At 46.8% G+C, this 19,442-nt stretch overlaps 1 protein-coding gene across 3 annotated transcripts in view; it reads right to left on the reverse strand.

Moving 5' to 3' along the window:
* PHACTR4 (phosphatase and actin regulator 4) overlaps positions 1 to 19,442 on the reverse strand; it is a 93,391-nt gene that overhangs the window by 15,310 nt on the left and 58,639 nt on the right. For 2 of the 3 annotated variants that reach the window (XM_009276190.2, XM_009276187.2), the window contains exon 1: positions 7,860 to 8,143. The exons of the other annotated variant lie outside the window; for it this stretch is intronic. In XM_009276190.2, the coding sequence (XP_009274465.1) occupies positions 7,860 to 7,905 (46 nt within the window). In that variant the 5' untranslated portion in view covers positions 7,906 to 8,143. Of the gene's footprint in view, positions 1 to 7,859; positions 8,144 to 19,442 lie in introns of those variants that run through there. 3 annotated transcript variants of the gene reach the window in all.

A 19,442-nucleotide genomic window follows, 5' to 3' on the forward strand; every position in this document is an offset into this window, starting at 1 on the left:
AAAGCAACACAATACAGGCCTGCGCTCCACCTACTGTACTCGAAGTCTCTGGAGAACAGCACAAGAAGGACATGGAGGAGGGAAGGGACATGCAAAAAAACCCCCAACTTGCTGCAACAAAAAAAGCTCATAAAGGAACAACTTGCGAAGCAGAACCAGAGCACGAAACGCTAAGCTGGTGACTGTCAATTCTGGCTTGCCTGGTGTTGGTGTTTTCCGGGTATTTGATGAAACATAAGGGAACACTTACAATCAGCAGAATCTAGCAATGCCTGCAAAAAAATAAAAATCAGAGTGCACACAACCTAAGTGAAGCCAGCTGGTGGCCCGTTTCATGGTCTTCATTTACAGACCGATAATCCCTTAGCTTCAGCACTGCAAAAGACAGGAGCACCCAAGCTGCGTCGCAGAACTCCGTGAAAACACGCAATATCGAGAACAGAGCCTCGAGACTTCACCTAGAGCCCTACGATGCAGTCCTGCCAAACACCGCATACCACAGGCTGAGGTGCTGTGTTACAAATTGCACTTGTGCGTCTTATTTTTGAGCCTCTAAGTCAAATGTTCTGGAGTTTGCAAACCTTCTGGGATCACAAAAGACCTTTTAGTCAACTTCAGACAAGCCTGTATGACGTGCCTGCAGAAAAGACAATACCCTGCAGGCCATGTGGAAAGTTCAGCCAAGAATCCCATCTCCTGAGGCTAAGAGGAATTTTAGGGGAAAGCCATTTTGCACATAGGACAAAGAGCTCACAACGTATCTGCTATATCCTACAAATATTCACCAAGGATACAGACCCAGATGTGAAAAAGCAGATTCCTGTCAACATGGGGAAGAGCAGATTCAGGACAGGGGAAAAAAAACAAACAGGAAATAAAAGAGTTGTTTGATGGAGCTCTACCTGCAACCCTGAAGTGCTTCCTAGCATGAGATTTCAGACCCCAGGAAGCGTCAAGCACGGGGAGCCCCAGCCACGGGCTCCCGAGCAGCCTCAGGCCGGCTGGACTGGGCACAGGCTGTCACTGTGCAACACTGCAGGACAGACAGACCCCCAATTTTTCAGTCTGAGCACAAATGAAATGGAAGATCACTGAATAATAGGGAAGAGAAGAGCAACAGAGACCATGCTGGCAGCACAAGGGAAACCGGAGAGTATTTCAAGTAGGAGGATCTAGATCACAGGCAAGAAGTGCAGTCTTTAATCAAATGACGGAGGAAGAGGGAAACCAGCCCAGGACTCCAGTTTACTGAGAGGCTGGAGCATCAAGGAAGTGCCACTGTGCTAACCAGCAGAAGAGGAAAAAAAAAAGGCTTTTCAAAGCTGATTATGGCCATTTCGGACTTTACCTGAAATGCATGACCCTTCCAGCTCTGTACAGGTTTCTCCCCTCTCATTCGTGGGACTCCAGATTCCACACAGTGGTGGTTGATGGGGTTTTGCTGTTTGGTTGTTGGTTGTATTTTTTTTGTTTGTTTGTTTTTAAATCAGCCCCCTAACAGAAAGCTCACTCAGAACCAGTGAAAAGCTGATGCCAGCCAACATTTATTTGAAAGAGCAAGATAAATTCCACATCGGAGCCGCTTCTTAAAAAAAAAAAATCTGGCTTCATAACAGGAGAGAAGTTGGGTGGAAAGTAACATACAAGATGTCAGCACCGACCTGTGATTTTCTACTGGGAGGGAGGGAGGGTGGAAGTGGGGGCAAAAAAAAGCGGCATTTGAAGCTCCCAGAAACCCAAGAGGAATTGTCTGGATGTTTAGAGGCACTTTCTTCAGAGACTAGAACATTAGCCCTGGAGTTGTACATGTAATTTTAAAAAGCAGTATTCACTTTGTTCAACAGAGCGTTCCCAAAGTTTACCAGGCAGGCAAGACCGCTTGCCAGGCACAAGCTGCGGACTGAATTTGGATCCCAAGTGCCACGCAAAGGCATTTCCCTCACCTTTCCAAGGAGCAGTAACAGCACTGAAGGCAGTCGTACCAAGCTCGCTTCATATATATCCCTTCCCTGAATTGCTCTTAGGAATGTAACTTATGTGCTGTCTGCCACCCAAGGTGTCAGAGTGCTGCACTAAGCAAAGTAAGTTATTAAAAGAAAACTCAACCATCAGGTCCACAGATTAATGAACGGAGACCTCAGCAAGCTGTGATGTCTCCATTTCCAATTAGAGGGAGAGCAACACAAGCATTCCCCCGCCACAGCCACCTCCGAGCAGCTAGGGAGGAACAGTGGACATGAAAGGATGAGCCGAAACTGCAAGGAGACACACGATATACCCAAAGCAGGAGCAGCTAAAAGCAGGGAGAGTGGGGGAGAGCCCACACGCGAGTTTTACTCCAGGCGGAAGAACCTCTTTCAGCAGCTTCTGCAGTCCAGGTCTGGCTGTCAAATAAAATACCATCTCAGGGTGGAGTCCCACCCCAGGTGCCTGACTGCCATTAGTTGCAATCACACAGGTTAATACAAAAGCTAGGTTTCACAATGACATTCAGCATCGATATCGAATAACTCGGTTCTTGCTTCTCTGCCACGCTACTCCATCAGCCACGCTGTCAACTGCTTGTAGGCTCGTGCTGCGCATCAGGTCTCATCCAACACGAAAACACTCCGTTTTGCTGTTTTATAATCAGTTCCGTGTCTAAAAACAGCCATGCAAGAGGGGGAGACAGGCATACCGTGTACCCCTTCATAGCATAAACCCACAGTCCAAATCATTTTCACCATCCCTTTTGCTCTGTGTAGAATAAAACTCTATACACGTTACTAAACGGTGTGAACATCCCGAGCCCACTACAGCCCACGGGGTGATACCGATGCCATGAAAGCAGTTTCCCTCCCGGATACAAAATGGGATTCATTCTGTCCAGTTCTGCAGCACAGGCTGCTCACAGGAGAGCTACTTGTAATGCCCTTCCGCAGCACTCTTCCTTTTACCATCCATAATTACCACACCGACATAGACATTTAAAACAGTCTGTTGTGATGCAATTATGAATTACATTTACTGCTAATTAGTGGGTGGATCAGCAGCTGTAGGTGTGTTTTACCGATCTCTATTTTAAATAACTTCATTGTTCCGTGATTGTTCACATTAGATAGTGCTCATACTCCCTCAGAAAAGGACCTTCCTTTCCATTCACAGCCCATTTCCAGCTCAAATTTCCATGAAACGGTGCAGAGAGGACATTTCTTGCCCGAGCTGCCTTCACTGTGAAGGGAGCCTCGGCAAGGTGGATTCTCTGTGCCTCCTCTTGATCTGCTCTACAAGGTACAGGAGGGTCCCTAAGCCACGTTGCAATGCAAGGCAGAAACCCCTCCTTATCCGAGTCACGCACTGGGAAACTGCTAAGGAACCACAGCGCAGTGCTCGGGGAAAGAAACGGGGCAAAAAAAGACGAACGGGACTTTAAGTGAAGGGTGAGAAGCATCAGGAAGCTGATGCCCTCGCCCAACCCGGCCCTTGCTCAGCACCACGGCTGTTTACCTGCGTGGCAAGTCTGTGTCCAAGAGACCAGCCTCACCTTCTTCACTGCGGTCCCAGGCTGGAAAACCCATTTAAAATGTATGAAAAAGGGTAAATGAGGTCACGCAGGTGAACCCAGGGGAGTCCTCATTAGAAGGTCAAGAGCTTTCCAATAAGCAGGTCCCTAATGTGCCCCCATGCCAAAGCACGGCCTTGTTTAACCTTTCTGCAAGAGCTACATGAAGTACCCACTTCAGAAAAGCGACCCTGAAGTAGGGAGAGCCCCACAGAGCCCACCCTGACACCAGCACGCCATGCCTAACGCACCGCCCCGCAACACGGCCCCAGTTGAGAAAAAACCTCCGGACTAAAACACCTACTGCAACTTCTGCACGCTGCCCCAGGCAAGCGTGGGTGCTGCTCCTCGGGGAGATGTCCTGGAGCACTCAACCTGCCATGCCTCGGACAGACCCCCAGGACCCAGCCCGCCTGGGGAGGGAGTCATGCCCTGGCTGCTATCTCCCAGCTTCCCCACCAGAGCCTGCTGCCATTTCAGATCTCCTCTCTGAAACACTTAACATGCCCTGATCATGTTCCAGCAAAACAAGCAGGTGAATTTGAGCTGTTTAAACAGCAGATTTGTGTTAACCCAAAATGTTTAGACTGAAATAGTCTAGGGAAATGTCACAAAATTGGCACAGCCTGGAGACACAAGAAGGCAGAAAGCTCCAGCAGTGCCAAGCAGCTAGGGATGCAATTCTCCATCAGTACGCCTGGCCAGCTGGTCTTTCAAACCCTCCCCCTGCAGACTGCTACACACATTCACACTCAAGTCTTGCCGTTAAAATGCAGGCGGAAAAAAAGCTCTTCTCCCGCTGCACCTTGTGTTAGGTGCAAACTGTTGTGGCAAGAACATGGGTGGTGTTGAGCTACAGCTGTAATGTTTTTTTTCCAGAGAAGAGAAACCATTTCAGTGGAAGAAGCTGGAGACTCGCAGTTGGTCTCCAAGCTCATCACGCCGTCAGCAAGCGGCTGCGGTGCTGCATGTGTCATCTGCTCCCAAAGCTTTTGTCAGGCTTGGGGCAGCCATTGCTATTAAAGATGGTAAAGCTTTCACTTCTACCACTACTCTCAATGGGTCAAACCAGCGGAGCCAGGATCCGTGGGGTCAATTAAAAATACCGCACGCGTTCACACCACTGCCATGCACGTGGGACACTCACAACAGCAAGCAGCTACCTAGCTGACCTTTAGGAAATACCAACATATAAATGTAATGGTTTATGGTCACACCGTGGTCTAGGGGACGAAAAGCCATTGCATGAGCAAATATAGTTAACCCCCCATCTTCAGAGATCAAGCCCCAGAACATCCTTTCAATGCGCTACCAGCCTAGCAAAAGGCACAGTAGAGACTTCAGGTACCAACATGAATAAACAAAAAGCCTTTCCTTCGTTAAGGACCATCTCTCATAGGGAAGATACCTGCAACAGTACACGAGATAGCAGCACCTCTGATGCACATTATTAAAAAAAAAATTAAACCCAAGCTGTGTCTAGTGTCGGTCATTGCTGAATTAGTCCTGGTGAATTTTTAAACCATTTTAAGTCAGGCCACATACCACCAAAAGCCAGCATGGCTATGGAGAAGTTTATTTTGTTTTTAACGGGCACACCATTACATAAGCTAAAAATCACTTTAAGATCCAAGTTACAGACCCTAACAAAGCAAGACCGAAGGCTGTGAATAAATCAAAGACTTGCATCCCAGATGCTGACAATTCATATTATATTGCTATACGTCTGGGAGGGAAACTACTGATTTCCAGTGTTCATGAAGAAAATGGCACAATCCTTTAAGGATGAAGGGTCAGTGAGTCCCAGGACAGGGCTGCAGACTGAAGCTGTTAGGAAAAGACTGAGAACATGCTGCTTTTCTCCCTGAAATATCTCTGCAGACATCCAAGAGTTGGTAGAGCAGATTTTAGCTCCAAAAGAAGATGCATCTCACCACTGCCTACACTACAACAGGCTCTTTAACCCAGTCCTTTTCAGAGATGTTAAGATCTGTTAAATTCTATATTCATTAAGAGACATCCTTGCAAAGGAAACAAGAAAGCATCAGTGTTTTGCTTTGTAACAGGACTTGCATAGTGTGTAAATCATGAGCTTGAGCCAGATTCTTTCCATCTGCAAACCACAGTTCACCCAGAACCTGATCCATCTCTTATCGTAGTAGTTACTACGGGATTTCCACAAATCCCAGGAGTTTCTGTTCACAAGGAGCTCACCAGGCATTTCTGTCTCTCAGTCATAGCCTCAAGGCTCACAGACAGACGGAACTGCAGCAGTGAGACTATGCTACAGCAAAAGACAGTGTAAACGCTTAGCTGAGAGCTAAAGAGCACTCAGACAAATTAGGCGCTTCAATGCCACGCAGCAACTCTGAACTCTTTTGCTTAATCACCTCTACTTCCCTAAGTTACACATGCACGTGAAATTCTGCTGTCACAAGCCCAAAAGGTGCATCAGGAACTTTTGCTGAGAATGTGGCTGCTCATTCCACACCCAACATCACCGTACCTTCAGAAGCGTGTTTTGCGGTACAGCCCGGACCTAAGGCTACAGCGGGACCAACTGCCTCGCGACACCGAGCCTGCGCGGGATCCTCACTGGCTAACGCCGTGGGACCGCAACAAACCCTCCCGTTGCCAAAACAGTGTTGATGCACAGGCTGGAGAATAATTCAGCTCCCTCGTCTTCAGCTTTGTTGTGCCGGGCAGAGCAGTTAAGAATCCAAAAAGCTTTCAAGCAAACAGCTACAACTCAAAAAGCAAACAAAGACTCTTTTGAGGGAAATGCTGTTAAGGTTAAAGTATCAAAAAAAAGCACTTTAGGTAAATGTTTCTAGCTTCCTGTAACAGCTTTAAAAACTTCATGTGCATTTCCTGAATGGTCCAGGGAAGACGTGAATCCTGACCTTAAAGCAATAAAAGACTGTGCTCACAAAACAGCCTCAAATAGTCCCGGCCCTTGGCTTCCCTGTCTTTTGTACGCTTCTAATCACCATAATCTTCACAAGACTTTTCTTTTCAACAGCATCCTGCCAAAGTTAATGCACGAACCATCTCTTCAAGTTCACAATTTATTCAGTAGGAACTATGCAAGCTGTGCCATGAAAAAAGACTTCAGATAGCAAATGACCATTTGCGGAAACACCAGGTCTGCTGGCCTCCAGCCTCCGGCAAAGGACAATGTCATTACACCAAGTGAGCCCACTCCCCTGAAAATTACCACCGTCTCTGGTGCTTGATGAGAGAAAGAGCCCAGGACTGAACAGGTCGGCTTCTAACAGCGCGTAAATCCAATGGAGCTGTTAATCTCCATCGACAGTACGAAGACAACTGAACTTTTACTTCTCCCTTCCACTCTCTCAATACCACTTATTTTTTAGCAGCTCTTGAACAATGCTAGCTGGATTGAACTGGGGGTGGGGAAGAGAGAATCACTGGTTTAATCTGAGCCCTAAAAATGCTTGGTAGGTTCAAAGTTGTAAGAGTGAAAAAGAACGAAAAAAAAATTAATCTGTATCTCAGGGAGCTCTCCACGCGCAAACGTCAAGTGTTTCTCTAAAAATCAGGTAATTTCACTTTACAGATGAGAGTAAGCAACTCTGCCCACACAGCTGACAGCAAGTCGGTATGAGATAAAAGGGAACGGCACGATGCGTAAAGTCTCCTCTTATAGTCAGTGCATCGCAGTCCCAGAGCTGGGAACAGCACCTAAGACAGAGACCTGGAAATAACACTGACCTACACACAGCGTTCTGGAAGTAGGGCTACTTCCAGGACTCAAAGCAAGGTTGCGTTTGCTACAGCCTGCCAGTTACTCAGACACCTCGCGGAGTAGAGAGAAAACAAGCAGGAAGATGACTGCCAAGCCCCTTCTCCCCCCAAAACTACTTCAGCTGCCCCAAAAAGCCGGGTGTCATCACACACAAGGAGGCAATTCTGGGCAGCTTTGATCCGGGCAGACTATCGGGGGGGCTCGGGGCTGGCTCCTACCCGACTCAGGTGAATTTTAGTGCTGCCCAAGCGCTTTGCAAAGCTACTGTCCCTGAACCTGGCTGTGCAAGACAGAGGCTATCCCTAAAAACTGCAGCATGGAGCCTGTCCGAAGATCAGCAGAACACGTTGCACAGCGATTGCATGTGACATGAGTAAGAGAAAGGAAGGAAATGGAGTTATTTCTCTGGTTTCTCTTCCCAGGTCCCAAGCCGGGCACAGGTTACACAAGCCCCGCATTCCACTCCCCTCGACTCCTCCGTTTCACCTGCAGTCCTGCCCTGCCGCAGCCCCAAAGTTTCCTCCGTCTCCCTTGCCCTCCATTACTCACCAAAAGCAGCTGGATTTACCGGTCTCGAGAAGTGCGGCTGCCCCATTAGATTCTTTTCTAAGCAGCTCGCCGGGAGGAGGCGGGAGGGGGAGAGAGGAAAAAAAAAAGTCTTCCCTGAGAGAGCACTTTAGTCCTTTAAAATGATAAATCCACACTTTGGACTGGGAAAGAGCCCGGCAAGCGAGGCGGCTGCCAACTCTCAGGCAACGGCACGGGCGTCCGACGGTCCAGCGCAGGTCCTGTTCTCCCCGTACCCCATGGCAGAGCACTTGATTCTCATAAATAGGCGTCCGTGCCAGCTCCCTTCACGCAGGAATGCCTGTCATTCCAGCGCCGAGCTGGCTAGGGCCGAAGCTCAGGAAGGGGAGGAGACAGCCAGCCACGCTCCAGCCACTTAGCTGCATAATCCAAATCATCAACACCCCTCGCTCCTTCCTCGCATCAAGTTTAGGGAGAAGAGAGAGAAGCTGGGAGCGGGGAGAGAGGGAGACCAGGGTGTTTTGCTCAAGGAAGGGCTTGGAGAAACCACGCACGCCAATGCATGGAGTGGTTTCACCTCCCAAACGAGATCAAAGAGGTAATGGAGTACCTGAGCCTGCGAAATACAAACCAAGGCAGCGATGAATGAGAAAGCACGGTACTCTAACTGTTGTAGGAGCTGCACTATCCTGACAGTAAAGGGAATTTCAAAAAGAGTGCCTGAGCTGATATGCATCTAGCCAGGCGTATAATAAAAATACAATTCCATAGCAATTCCCCTCTCCACCAAAGTTACCAGGAAGAAGGTAGGAGCAGGAAGCGTGTCTTCTCTTTTAATTTAAATTTAACAAAGGAAAATTTAAATTTAACAAGGAAGAGTTTATTTTTTATTCGTGTGTCACATCTCGATGGTTAAGGTAACAAATATCCCCCTCAACATTTGCACTATAACAACAAAGATCTCCAGAGTTTAAATATGTCCACTTGGATTCTTTAATTTTTCATCAAAATTTGTGTTCGGACTTCAGTGAACCCACAGATCATTTCCAACCCCTGTGCACCATACCACAGAGGAGTGGGAAAACCTTTAACATCCAGAAGCTTAATCTTAACTCCGGGGAAAAGGAAAAACAATTTTCAAAAACATACGGGAATTTGCTGCAGCATCACACCAGCGACTAATCAGGAGCTTGAACCCATCTGACACATCCAGGTTTGCTCTCTCCGCGGTAGGAAGGGCTGTAGGAAAAAGCAGTTTTAAACACACCAAGATTTGCCACGGCCCTCAAGGTCCCTGTCCTTGTCAGGCCAGCAGCCGCAGTACTTCAGTATCACTGAATATTACTCAGGCAGCCAGGAAGAGTTCAGGACAAGCTCACTACTACAGCAGTCCCAGTAGTAAAAATCATCTATTCTGGGAAACAACAAAATCCAAGATTGTCAATTTGGGCTGGCGCAGCTGGGAACAATCAATGCTGCACATTAGTCAGAACAGACACGCAAAGCAAACGCCCGCTTCAGAGCGGCAGAGATCGCCCTTCACAACCGCATGTCGCAGTGGGAGGCAGTTTTGCAGCCAGCACATCCCAGAAAAGGGAAGGGGGTAGTTTTGAAATCTAATATAACTCCACCTAAGCCACCAACACACCTGGAAGACGTTGCTCTTGGTTCCTCCACTAACATACTAGACACGCCATGGGACAACTTGCAAATCCATTCCTCTCTTCCGAAGCACAGCCGTAAAAACACGGGAGGAAGCAGGACACCTCTCCACCTGCACCAGCACCCGGCTCGTCCTTAACCCCTGCCTGCTGAGCAGATGACCACCATCCCCGTGGACAGCAAGAGCACGGCGGCAGGAGCAGGTGGAGGAGCAAGGGATCAGCAGACATGTGGAGGCGGAGGAGCAAATAGCACTCTCCTCCCTCGCGCAGAACATAGGGACGTTCCTGAAAGCGTTGCTCTTCTCAGCCTCCCACCACCAGACACCTCTGTGCTCGGAAGAGGAGCCTGCGTTTCTGTCTGGTCAGCCACAGCAGTCAGTCTTCCAAGTACTTTTGATTTTCATTGTGGGCAATTAACATACTGATTCACAGGCACGCTCCACCTCATTTAAGACTCTTTGCTTTGAAACAAAAGAAAAAGCCATTTTAAAGCCATTTAAATACACTGCCATCTGGCAGAGACCCACAAAGTTCGGAGATAGAGGCTGGAAGACTTCAAGTCTGTAAATCAGCTGTCCAGCTTGGAAGGAGGTCTGGAAAAAAATATCCCTGCATCTGGGAACGCTACAGAATCCTAAACACCGCATCTAGACTTGCCTGACTTCCAAGGAGATTAAAGCCATTGCATTTTATATTGCATTTGCTGTGAATTAAGAGTGCATAAAGCTCTGCTGCAGAACAGATGACACATGGTAGGTTGTTAAAGCACAGCAGCACAATCATATGCCTGACCCCTTATTTCTACATTAGTAAAACATGAAACATTAGCTTAAATTTCAATGAAAGCGATTTAAACTAATGCATTTAAATTCAGAGTGGCTGCAGTCCAAGAGCACGCACGACAGTTACTCAGGCTGTGGTGCCGCACAGTAACTCACCAGGCTGTGAAAAGACAATCATGCAATAAAGCACTTTCACATTTCTGTATCGTTGATCAGGCCTTACGAACCATCACAAGGAGAATAACAAGACTATTTGGCAAAGGCACTTGTAATAAAGTTTGTAGCAGAAGCATTAATATTTGCTTCCAAAACGCAGGACTGTGGTGCTCAAGGAGCAAAGAGATACAAATCTGCACTTCAAACTGCAACTGGGTTCGGACTTCAAACATCCTTTAGGAGTATCAGCCGCAACTCTCTCCTCTTCGGGGTAGAAAGAACAAAAACCCCACCAGAAGAGGGATGGACAAGATGCAGAGAACAGCAGAAATCCAAACCAAAAGTAACACCAACATCATTGTTTTCAAGGTGGACTCCCGGCCAGAAAAACCTGCCAGTCCATCCTTCACTTCCAGCTCTGGACAGAAAGGTGCAAATTCTGCACCAGCAGACACAACGCAAAAAAACGTTCCTGTCTCAACTCTAGCCCAAGGACAGAGCGTTAAGAGCAGCCGTACTTACTGTGCTCTTAAGTAACCCTTTGCGTCCACAGTGCTTTGTCTCACAGCTGGGGAAAAATATGGGACAAAGCAACCTGCCCAAGTTCCCTGCCAACAGCACATGAAGAGCACAGAGCACCGACGCTTGGGGTTTAGCACCCCGTCTCGTAAGGTTGCTTCAGCTCTACCAACAGCAGTAAGGAGACAAAACCTCAGCCCGCATCCAACTGCACATCTAGGACAAAGGAAAATCCACATTTCAAGCAAGGACAAGGAACAAATGTCCAAAATTCCCATAATAATGCAGAAGGGCCATCTGACATAGCAGCAACCAGAAGAAACCAGAGTAAAGCCTTTACTCCTCGAGGACAAGTGACCTTTATGAGAAGGAAGAGCTCAGAATAGCAAAGAGCTTTCTACAGGAAAGCAAGAAGGGATACGGCTGATAGCCCCTTCAATATTTTCTTCTAAAAATGTAGTAACCAAGAAATCCCAGGTGAAAATTTTACAGGATTTCAAGAGAAGTCAGATGGTTGAAACAAAATTACGTGAAAATTTTACAGGAGTTCAAGAGAAGTCAGATGGTTGAAACAAAACAAGATGACCAGTTACGGGCAATAAACGCCCAAGAAGGGGGGTACATCACTTTCCTCTGAAGTTCCATTTCCTCTCCATCCAGACCAGCATCCCACTAAAAACCCGGCATTCAAATGTTAATAGTCTGTTTATATACATTGTCAAAGGAACTCTTCTAGATTGTTTCACTTTAAAATCTAATGAAACCCATAATGAGCACAAATATTAGCTCCTCTAATAAAGACACTGTTGTTCACATTTCACTTCACACCAACGTGAAACACCGCATTCATCTGCGGTGACTCAGACATTTGTGTTCCATGATTCAGCCACAGGAACGTTAAAAAGGACTCTTGCGTGATCCCATCCATGCAGATGGAGCTGTCTATTAAAACCAGCGATACTGGGCGTTTTCCTTTAGAGCCCATCAGCAAAGGAGTCAACAGTAGCTACGGGATGTTTGAGGCTCTTTCCTTGCTGGGGATGCACCCACCTGAAATACCAACGCAGGCCCACGGTACCATCTTACCAGGAGGGTTGGCAGGGAGAAGAAAAAGCGGCAGCACCGCAACTCTGGATGCGTTTCACCACAATCTGTTTGCTAGCAATCCTCAGCAGTTTTGGCAGAACAAGGAGAATATGAAAAAATATCTATTATATATACGTAACAGCTCTGGCTACCTACAAAGATGACCATTTCTGGGCTGTGCTCCGAAAAAGAGCATGTGGAAGAGTTATTAACTACGACAGCAGACCAAGGGAAAGCAAGCGGGTAGGAAGCCGGGTAGTCAATCTGAAAGGTCACAAGGCAACACAACGTGACGCTCTTCCTTTCTCCTCACATGGCATTAAAAGTCAGCCCGATACCCGGTGTGGAAATGGAAAATGGTTTATTTATTAGCCAGCTGGCATCGCATTGTTCAGGTTCTGTATACTTTGATGAAAGGGCGCTGGTTCGGATGAGACAGAAAAGTGAGGTAACCGCTCCTAAACCACATGATTTCCTCCATGCTTCCTGTGACATTTCCAAGAGGGAAACTCCTATTTCCCAGAGCATTCCAGTCCCCTTGTCCCCACCAATTAGTCAGCATGGCAATAGCGGCTGCTCGATCTCAGAAAGCAAGGGGCAGCCGATCTAGCACACGAGGAACCGTCTTGGTGCCACCACGTATGTGCTGGTGGTGGGGAAGGTGAGCAACCCACGTCCTACAGCAGCCCAGATGTTGACCGGGATGGAGCACAGCTGGAGGAAGAACACCGCTCCGAGCTCAGCAGCGGCCTCTGCCAACGAGCTGACTGACAGCACGTTCAGCCTCATGTTTAGGAAGGGAAAATAAAGCTGAGGACATGCTCCTGGAAAGCATCGTGATCGCAGCGAGTACCTGGAACACAAGGAATTGCTTAATTGTCACAAGGACCAGGCTAAAATCGCATAGTAGGTCTTGGGGCCAAGAGGAGCTTAAGGCCAAAATATCCCCCAGCCTTGTTTTCCAGCGGAGGAAGTGCAACTTTCAATGAGAGCGTATTTTAGCCAGTACCGAAAACGTATCATCTTCAGTGCCTCCTCACCATTCACTGTAATTACAACATACACTAAATATTTTCTTGTTTACTAGTGAGGGAATGCTAAGGAATGTAATCCTGACAAAATTAAAGATTCAGTCACATCTTGGCTAACTCGATCACCGCGGTGATTCATGGCTATGCCATCTTGAGGCAAGGGAACCTCCAAAGCTGACAAACTACTTTTTGGAGCACCTTGAAGCAGCATTGAAAGAAACACTGGTCAGAAGCCAAAGGAAGCACGGATATAGGACACATTCCAGCAAAGCATCAGGCATCAGCAAAGCATCAGCATATTCCCAACAGTGAAGCACTCGGAGGCAGGATACCCATCTGCCACTTCCAGCTATATTATTAGGAACACATTAAGCGAAAACACGGAGAAGAAAATTACATTAATTATTCCATTGTTTAGGGAAAAATCAGGCATGGCATTTAGCTTAACTCTTATGTAACTCTCTCCCTCAGCAAAAACTAAGATACTCAAAGAACCTGTAAACTAACATCACCTAAGGCTTTCCATTGCAAAACGCTGGAGATAAAGAATGACAAAACTAGCAGAGCTTCAGCACAAATCAAAAATATATCCCTCTCCTTTCAAACCACTACCCGGCATGTGCTTTTAGGACTGGCACAGCACAAGTATACAGTGCTCTTCCTAAGCGAGCGGCTGCAGTACAGACGTGCTAGACAGTCACATCCTCTGTCTGTGTTAACCACCTTACTGGACAAACCTATGATTTTACAGCTTTATACAGATATTATTCAAAATAACCGAGTCCTTTGGCAAAGAGATAAGTCCACCTACGCCACCCACAAAACTGATGGGACAAGCTCAGTTAAGCACTACACTGGAGACTGCAAACTAACAGCAAGAATAGCAGTAAATATGGAATCTCTAAAATAAGATTAAATTGAAATTAACCCTCAGAGGCAGCACTATATTTAACTCTAGAAGCTAGTCTGCAATGTATAGGTCAAGGTCCACAGGCTAGTATCCCTGCTCTGATTCATTAAAAGACTCATGATCCCAAATTTCTCTTCCTACCTCTGATCCTTCAAGATGACAAACTAGGTCTTGAGCTGAAAGCCTCTCTGCCCACACGCTAGCCGAAAAGAAAGGCAGCAAGATTCCTCTGTAAAAGTCTCGTTCCCTCTTTTTAACATTTCACAGAAATCTCAGCAAGTGCACTCGCTCTTCATATCTGAAGATGAAACTGCAGCAAAACATTTTAGTATTTCCTCTGCCACCCCAAAAGGGCTCATTGCAGGCGCGCCACACCAATAAGCCAAATTATCCTTCAACACCTAGAGCTCTTCAGTCTGAAGTTACATTTTTTCCAAATTACTGCACAAAGCCAGCCGGTGCCAGGGCATCCTACCATCCTTCACTCACTTGGCTCTGCCCAGGGAGACTTACAAAAGCGCCTTGGTTTAGCTTTTGGGGAACACCCAACTTCCCCACCGCACCTGCTCTGCTTTAATTATTGACTAGGCTAGAAACTCCTTATTAAAATGCAAGGCAAGTTTGGCACACAATCTCAGCTTCTGATCATCTCAAGCAGACACATTTGGAACAGAAACCCAAATTCCCTGCCACAGTTTAGAAATTAAAAGGAATGGCAGATAGATTTGGCTTAAGGCACTTAAATTTGGCAAGAAAACTACTTTTTGCACCCATGCAACTGAAAACTCATAAAATTTGAACTTTTTAACCACGACTTTAGATTCACACACAAACATCAGGTTTAAAAGCTTCCTTTCAAGCGTACTGTGTTTTTACAAGCCATTTCTACCAGAGTGAATCTAACAGGTAATTACAGGTTTGACCTCCATCTATTGCACAGATATGCCTTTTGAAACAATGTGGATAAATATTTGCCCAATGCGAGAAGACAGCTCCAAGAGGAACCATTCCAGTTTATCAACTTTGTGATTCATGTTGATACAAGCTTTATTCTCTATTTAAGGAACAAGATAACGCTTAGGAAGTTCATCTAGCCAAATACGTTTCATAGATCTGCCGTGGACCACCCTAAACAGTGGCACATCCAGACCACAGGTCACACCCAGACAAGAGCCATCAGCAAGACAGTGAGTGAACCTCAACCTCAAGTCTCCAAATATTTACTATTGCTCAACCACCGAGGTGTCTCCAAGCAGCAGCGAGGCTTAAGATTGAAACATGCCGAGTACAAGATTGCTGCTAGCGTGATGAAAGCAATGCTTGGGTTTGTGTTGTGAATCATCCCCTTCCTTACCCCCTTTTGAACTGGCTCACTGGGGAGAGAATTATGGAGGCCCAAAGGAGCTGAAAGCAAAACGTGGGCTCCCCATCTAACCCCCTTAGGCTCCTCTTGAAATCTCGGTCCCTGCCCTGATGCTCCTGTGTTTTCTGCCAGCACCAAGAGCTCTTGTGAAAACAAGACGGTGACAGACACCAGCGCTAAGCGCCATCCCAGAATATGGCACAAAAAGCAGGTGTGACAATTGCAAACAGGTAACTCACGTCCCAAGACACATACAGATCAGGTCCCACAAACCAAATGCTGTTTATGCATCACATTGACTCACCCAAGCTGCAGGGACAATGCCATGGCAATTGTTTACAGTGTCAAGGCCATTTCATATAATTAAAGGAAATGTCAAGAGATGAGATAACACCAACATTTCAGGAGGTACAGCTAATTGTAACCTTGTAAGAAGCTGTTTCTCCCACAGTTGTTCCCCCCTCTTGTAGATGCGACCCTTCACACGTTCCCAGAATCCTCATTTCACATAATCTCACCTAATTTTCTTGCTCCTCCATTTGCAGAGCACCAGCAGTGACCTTGTTTAGGAACAAGTAGCACTATACCAAAACTGCGGGCGAAAACCCTTTCCGAGACTATCAAATAATGCTCCCGTCTACTCACGCTTGGCACAGCTGAACGTGGGGCTGCAGACAGCCCCTGAGCATTGTTGCAGGCACCGCTACCGAGAGGAAATACGGTTAAATTGAAAACAGGACTGTTTCTGCCAGTAAAGAGGTTTGACTGTAGCCCAGCATGACCACTGCAGTCCATCAGGACTGGCTTTGCAGCAGCCAGCTCGAATGCCCACAGCCGCCTGCTTGTAACCGCCGTGAGCTCTGCAAGGGTGAGCTACTCAAATATTTACTCACCTTCTCAGACAAATTTTGCAGCATAAGAGTTATAGCACACTACTATTTCAAGTATGTAAGCTAATAAGCTTACAGCCAACTCAGGAAGCCTTATGTGAGCTGTAGTCCTACCTTCACTTGCAATGCAGATAACCCCCCAAGTCAGTGGGCTAGACAGAGCAGCGTGATTCACCTTGCTCCTGCCCACGGCAGCCTTTGTAAGCCTCACACCTATGTTAAACCCCCTTGAGATAGGGGCTCGGATCAAAGAATCATGTGGCAGAGATTAGGCAGCCACGGAGCTCCATGCTACATCCCATGGCTCCATGAGGCTACAACGCACACTCCCCAACGCTCAAAGAGGTCAACGCTGCTGATTAGGGAGAAGGATCTTCCAGGCAAGCATCAGTACAAAGTCCCCACCATGGCATGGACCAAAGAGTTCCCGCCTCAAGATCCACAGCACGCAAGACCAAGCGGCACCAAAAGTCAAGTTCAGGGGTTTTCAGCTTGCAGGAAGAATGAGCAAGAACTGTCTTTAAGGGGTCCAAAGAGAAGCCACTGAGAAAAGCAGGCACATTTGAATTAACTTCACAGGGGTCTGTGCCTCCTATCAGACGCTGTTCAAAGGTCACAAATGAAAAGTTGAAAACCATGGCTCCAGCAAGCATATTCTTCAAGCCGTAGTTACAGCAAGGATACATCAGAGCAAGCATTTGAATTGGTGCACAAAATTTAGGGTGTGTAAGCATAAACATTAAACCATTTCTCCATGCACTTTAGATTTGAAACAGGGAGTTTGTTCGTGTGCCAGATTCCCATCTAAACAAGCTTGCGGAAGGCGCTAGCTCCCTTGCTGTAAGAATGCCATCCCAGGGCTTCCCCCAAGGTCCCTGAAGTTACAGGCTGCAGTGACGCCATCTAAATCCATTAGCTTATCAACAGCAGGGCTAGCTGACCCCTGGGCACTCAAACTGAAACCCCAGCTGGTCCAAAAATTCTAGGTGGCCCCTTGGCTACACCAGCCCACGTCCTCTCCCTGCCTTCTTTGAGGCAGCCTGGCAACTAGCAACACCGAAGCCCATTTCTGCTGTAAGGGAGCTCCTCGGAGCTTCCAAAGCAAGTCTCACCTTCATCGAGGGACTAGAAAAGAATAAAACTTCATTAAAAAAAATTCTACCGTTCTTACAAAGATTCAGTCAGCCTTAAAAAAAAAAAATAAAAGCTTGGAAACTAAAAGCTGACTGACCCCTTAATGGAACTTTACCATATTTATGGAAATTTCTGGTTTGGCACAAAAACCTCCGCTCATTTAGTGGGTGTTGTAGAAATCACTTCTTTACTCTAGTGACGCTGAAAGAAAGATGCCTGTTTCATTGTTAATTGAGCCTCTGGCTACAGAGCAGAGAAAAAAATGTTTTCCCTGACTTTGAAACTCAAATTCTAATTCTCACCAGGGTGTAGGTCTCTCTCTCGCACGATACGCCGCAGTCTGATTTCTGCCCACAACTGCAGAACCGTAAGTCACTACGTTTTGCCCTGCTGCAACCAAGGACATAACTTGACCTGGCAGCAACAACGCCGTTGTTCCAGCTCACGACAAACCCTGCATAGAAGTCAGGCCACTAAAACTTGGAGGTCTGCGGGCCCAACGGGAAAGCAATCATGTCTACAATGAACATCAGCAAGGGACTGAATATGCATTAGGGCTTTTCTCTCTCCTCCCTACATGATCATTTTGGTTCTTGTGTCTTCCTGACACTGGTCACCTTGCAATTTATCAGACTGCTTAAAAATAAACTCAAGACAATCCTTTTAAAAAAACCCTTTTAAAAGTTACTTTTGTTTAGAACAATTGCTACAGGCTATCACGGACGCAAAATCACGCTTTCAAACCAGAACCGATTATACTCTGCAAATATGATGGCCCGGGAACAGTCTCCGGCACAGGAACTCACTAAACTGCAAATTCTTGATGCCAGGAAGGCATGACGAAGGGAAGTCTCCTTTTATACTTGTCCTTGTTCTTCAGTTCTTTTCCTAAACATTTATTTAGGAATGGGCTCAAGGGATCTTCGCTGTGGAGGAATGAATGGCTTCATAAGGCAACAGGGTGCTCATTATCAAACTCATTTTTCAAAAAAATCCAGCACCACTGGAAAACAGTGCCCCAGACACCACCTCCCAAAATTAACTCTGGGAAGACTGATCAATACTTTATCCTGAACAGGAAAATAAGAAAAAGCCCTGAGACAGGGAGTGTCGAGGGTGCCAGACTGACTAGTATAATCCCATTACAGAGTTACCCAGAGCAAGCAGTTTGCTCAATATTTGTGAGATAACAGGATTAACTTCATGTTCAACATCATTTCAGCGTAATAATTGCAGAATCACTCCTAAGGCCCTAATGTCATCGATTCAACAGGGGATTCCCATCAACCCCCCCACCAGCCCCAGCTTTGAACGCCCATTCATTAGCATCAGCATCTTAAGTTAATTAACTTTGAGAGATTTTCCTTTCCTCCCCAAAGCAAAATGTAACTTAACCCCTGCAATGCACAACGCTTCAGCAGAACAAACTTCTGCCTTCCCTCCAGGAAGGGACGATGTTTACTTTCCTAATCACCACTAACGTCTCCAAGATTTAACGTTCAGATCAAAGGGCTGGGGAGGGGGGGAAGCAGCTTTTTCAACATTTTGGTTGAATTTCAATGAAAATCATCGCAGAGGCTGGTTACAGTCCTCTCAACGATCAAGGGTCAGCCTCAGACGCCTGCCTCGCTCTGCCTTCCTGAGATGGGGAGAGGGTGTTGATCCACCCTTTGAGAACAGAGCTACCAGCAGATCCCTCCAGCAAGGATCACCACCGAGTCTTCGGGACTTATTTACCTTGCCAAGAGATGACTCACTGTTCGCCTAGCCCTGGAAATGAGTCCCTTACTGCAGCCGTGCTGGGGAAGTAAAGGGAAAACATACAAAGCAAACAGTACACAGAGCCATTTCCTAGCCCGCGGGAGAGAGCTGGGGAGGACCACAGGAACCGGGCCGTGTTTTTCTACGGGATTCTTACGTGGAGCACGGAAAGTTATTAAATTCCACCCTTTTCAAGCACAGGGGGAGGCTTTTGTTTGGACGCGCTACACCAGTTAGGCCACCCTTATCATTCTGCCCCTAACCTGATGCAATTGCAGCCTGCTGCCGAGTTACCCCCCCACTTCACA

This window comes from Aptenodytes forsteri, unplaced genomic scaffold (genome assembly GCF_000699145.1).
Source record: "Aptenodytes forsteri isolate BGI_AS27 unplaced genomic scaffold, ASM69914v1 Scaffold321, whole genome shotgun sequence".
Lineage (NCBI taxonomy): Eukaryota > Metazoa > Chordata > Aves > Sphenisciformes > Spheniscidae > Aptenodytes > Aptenodytes forsteri.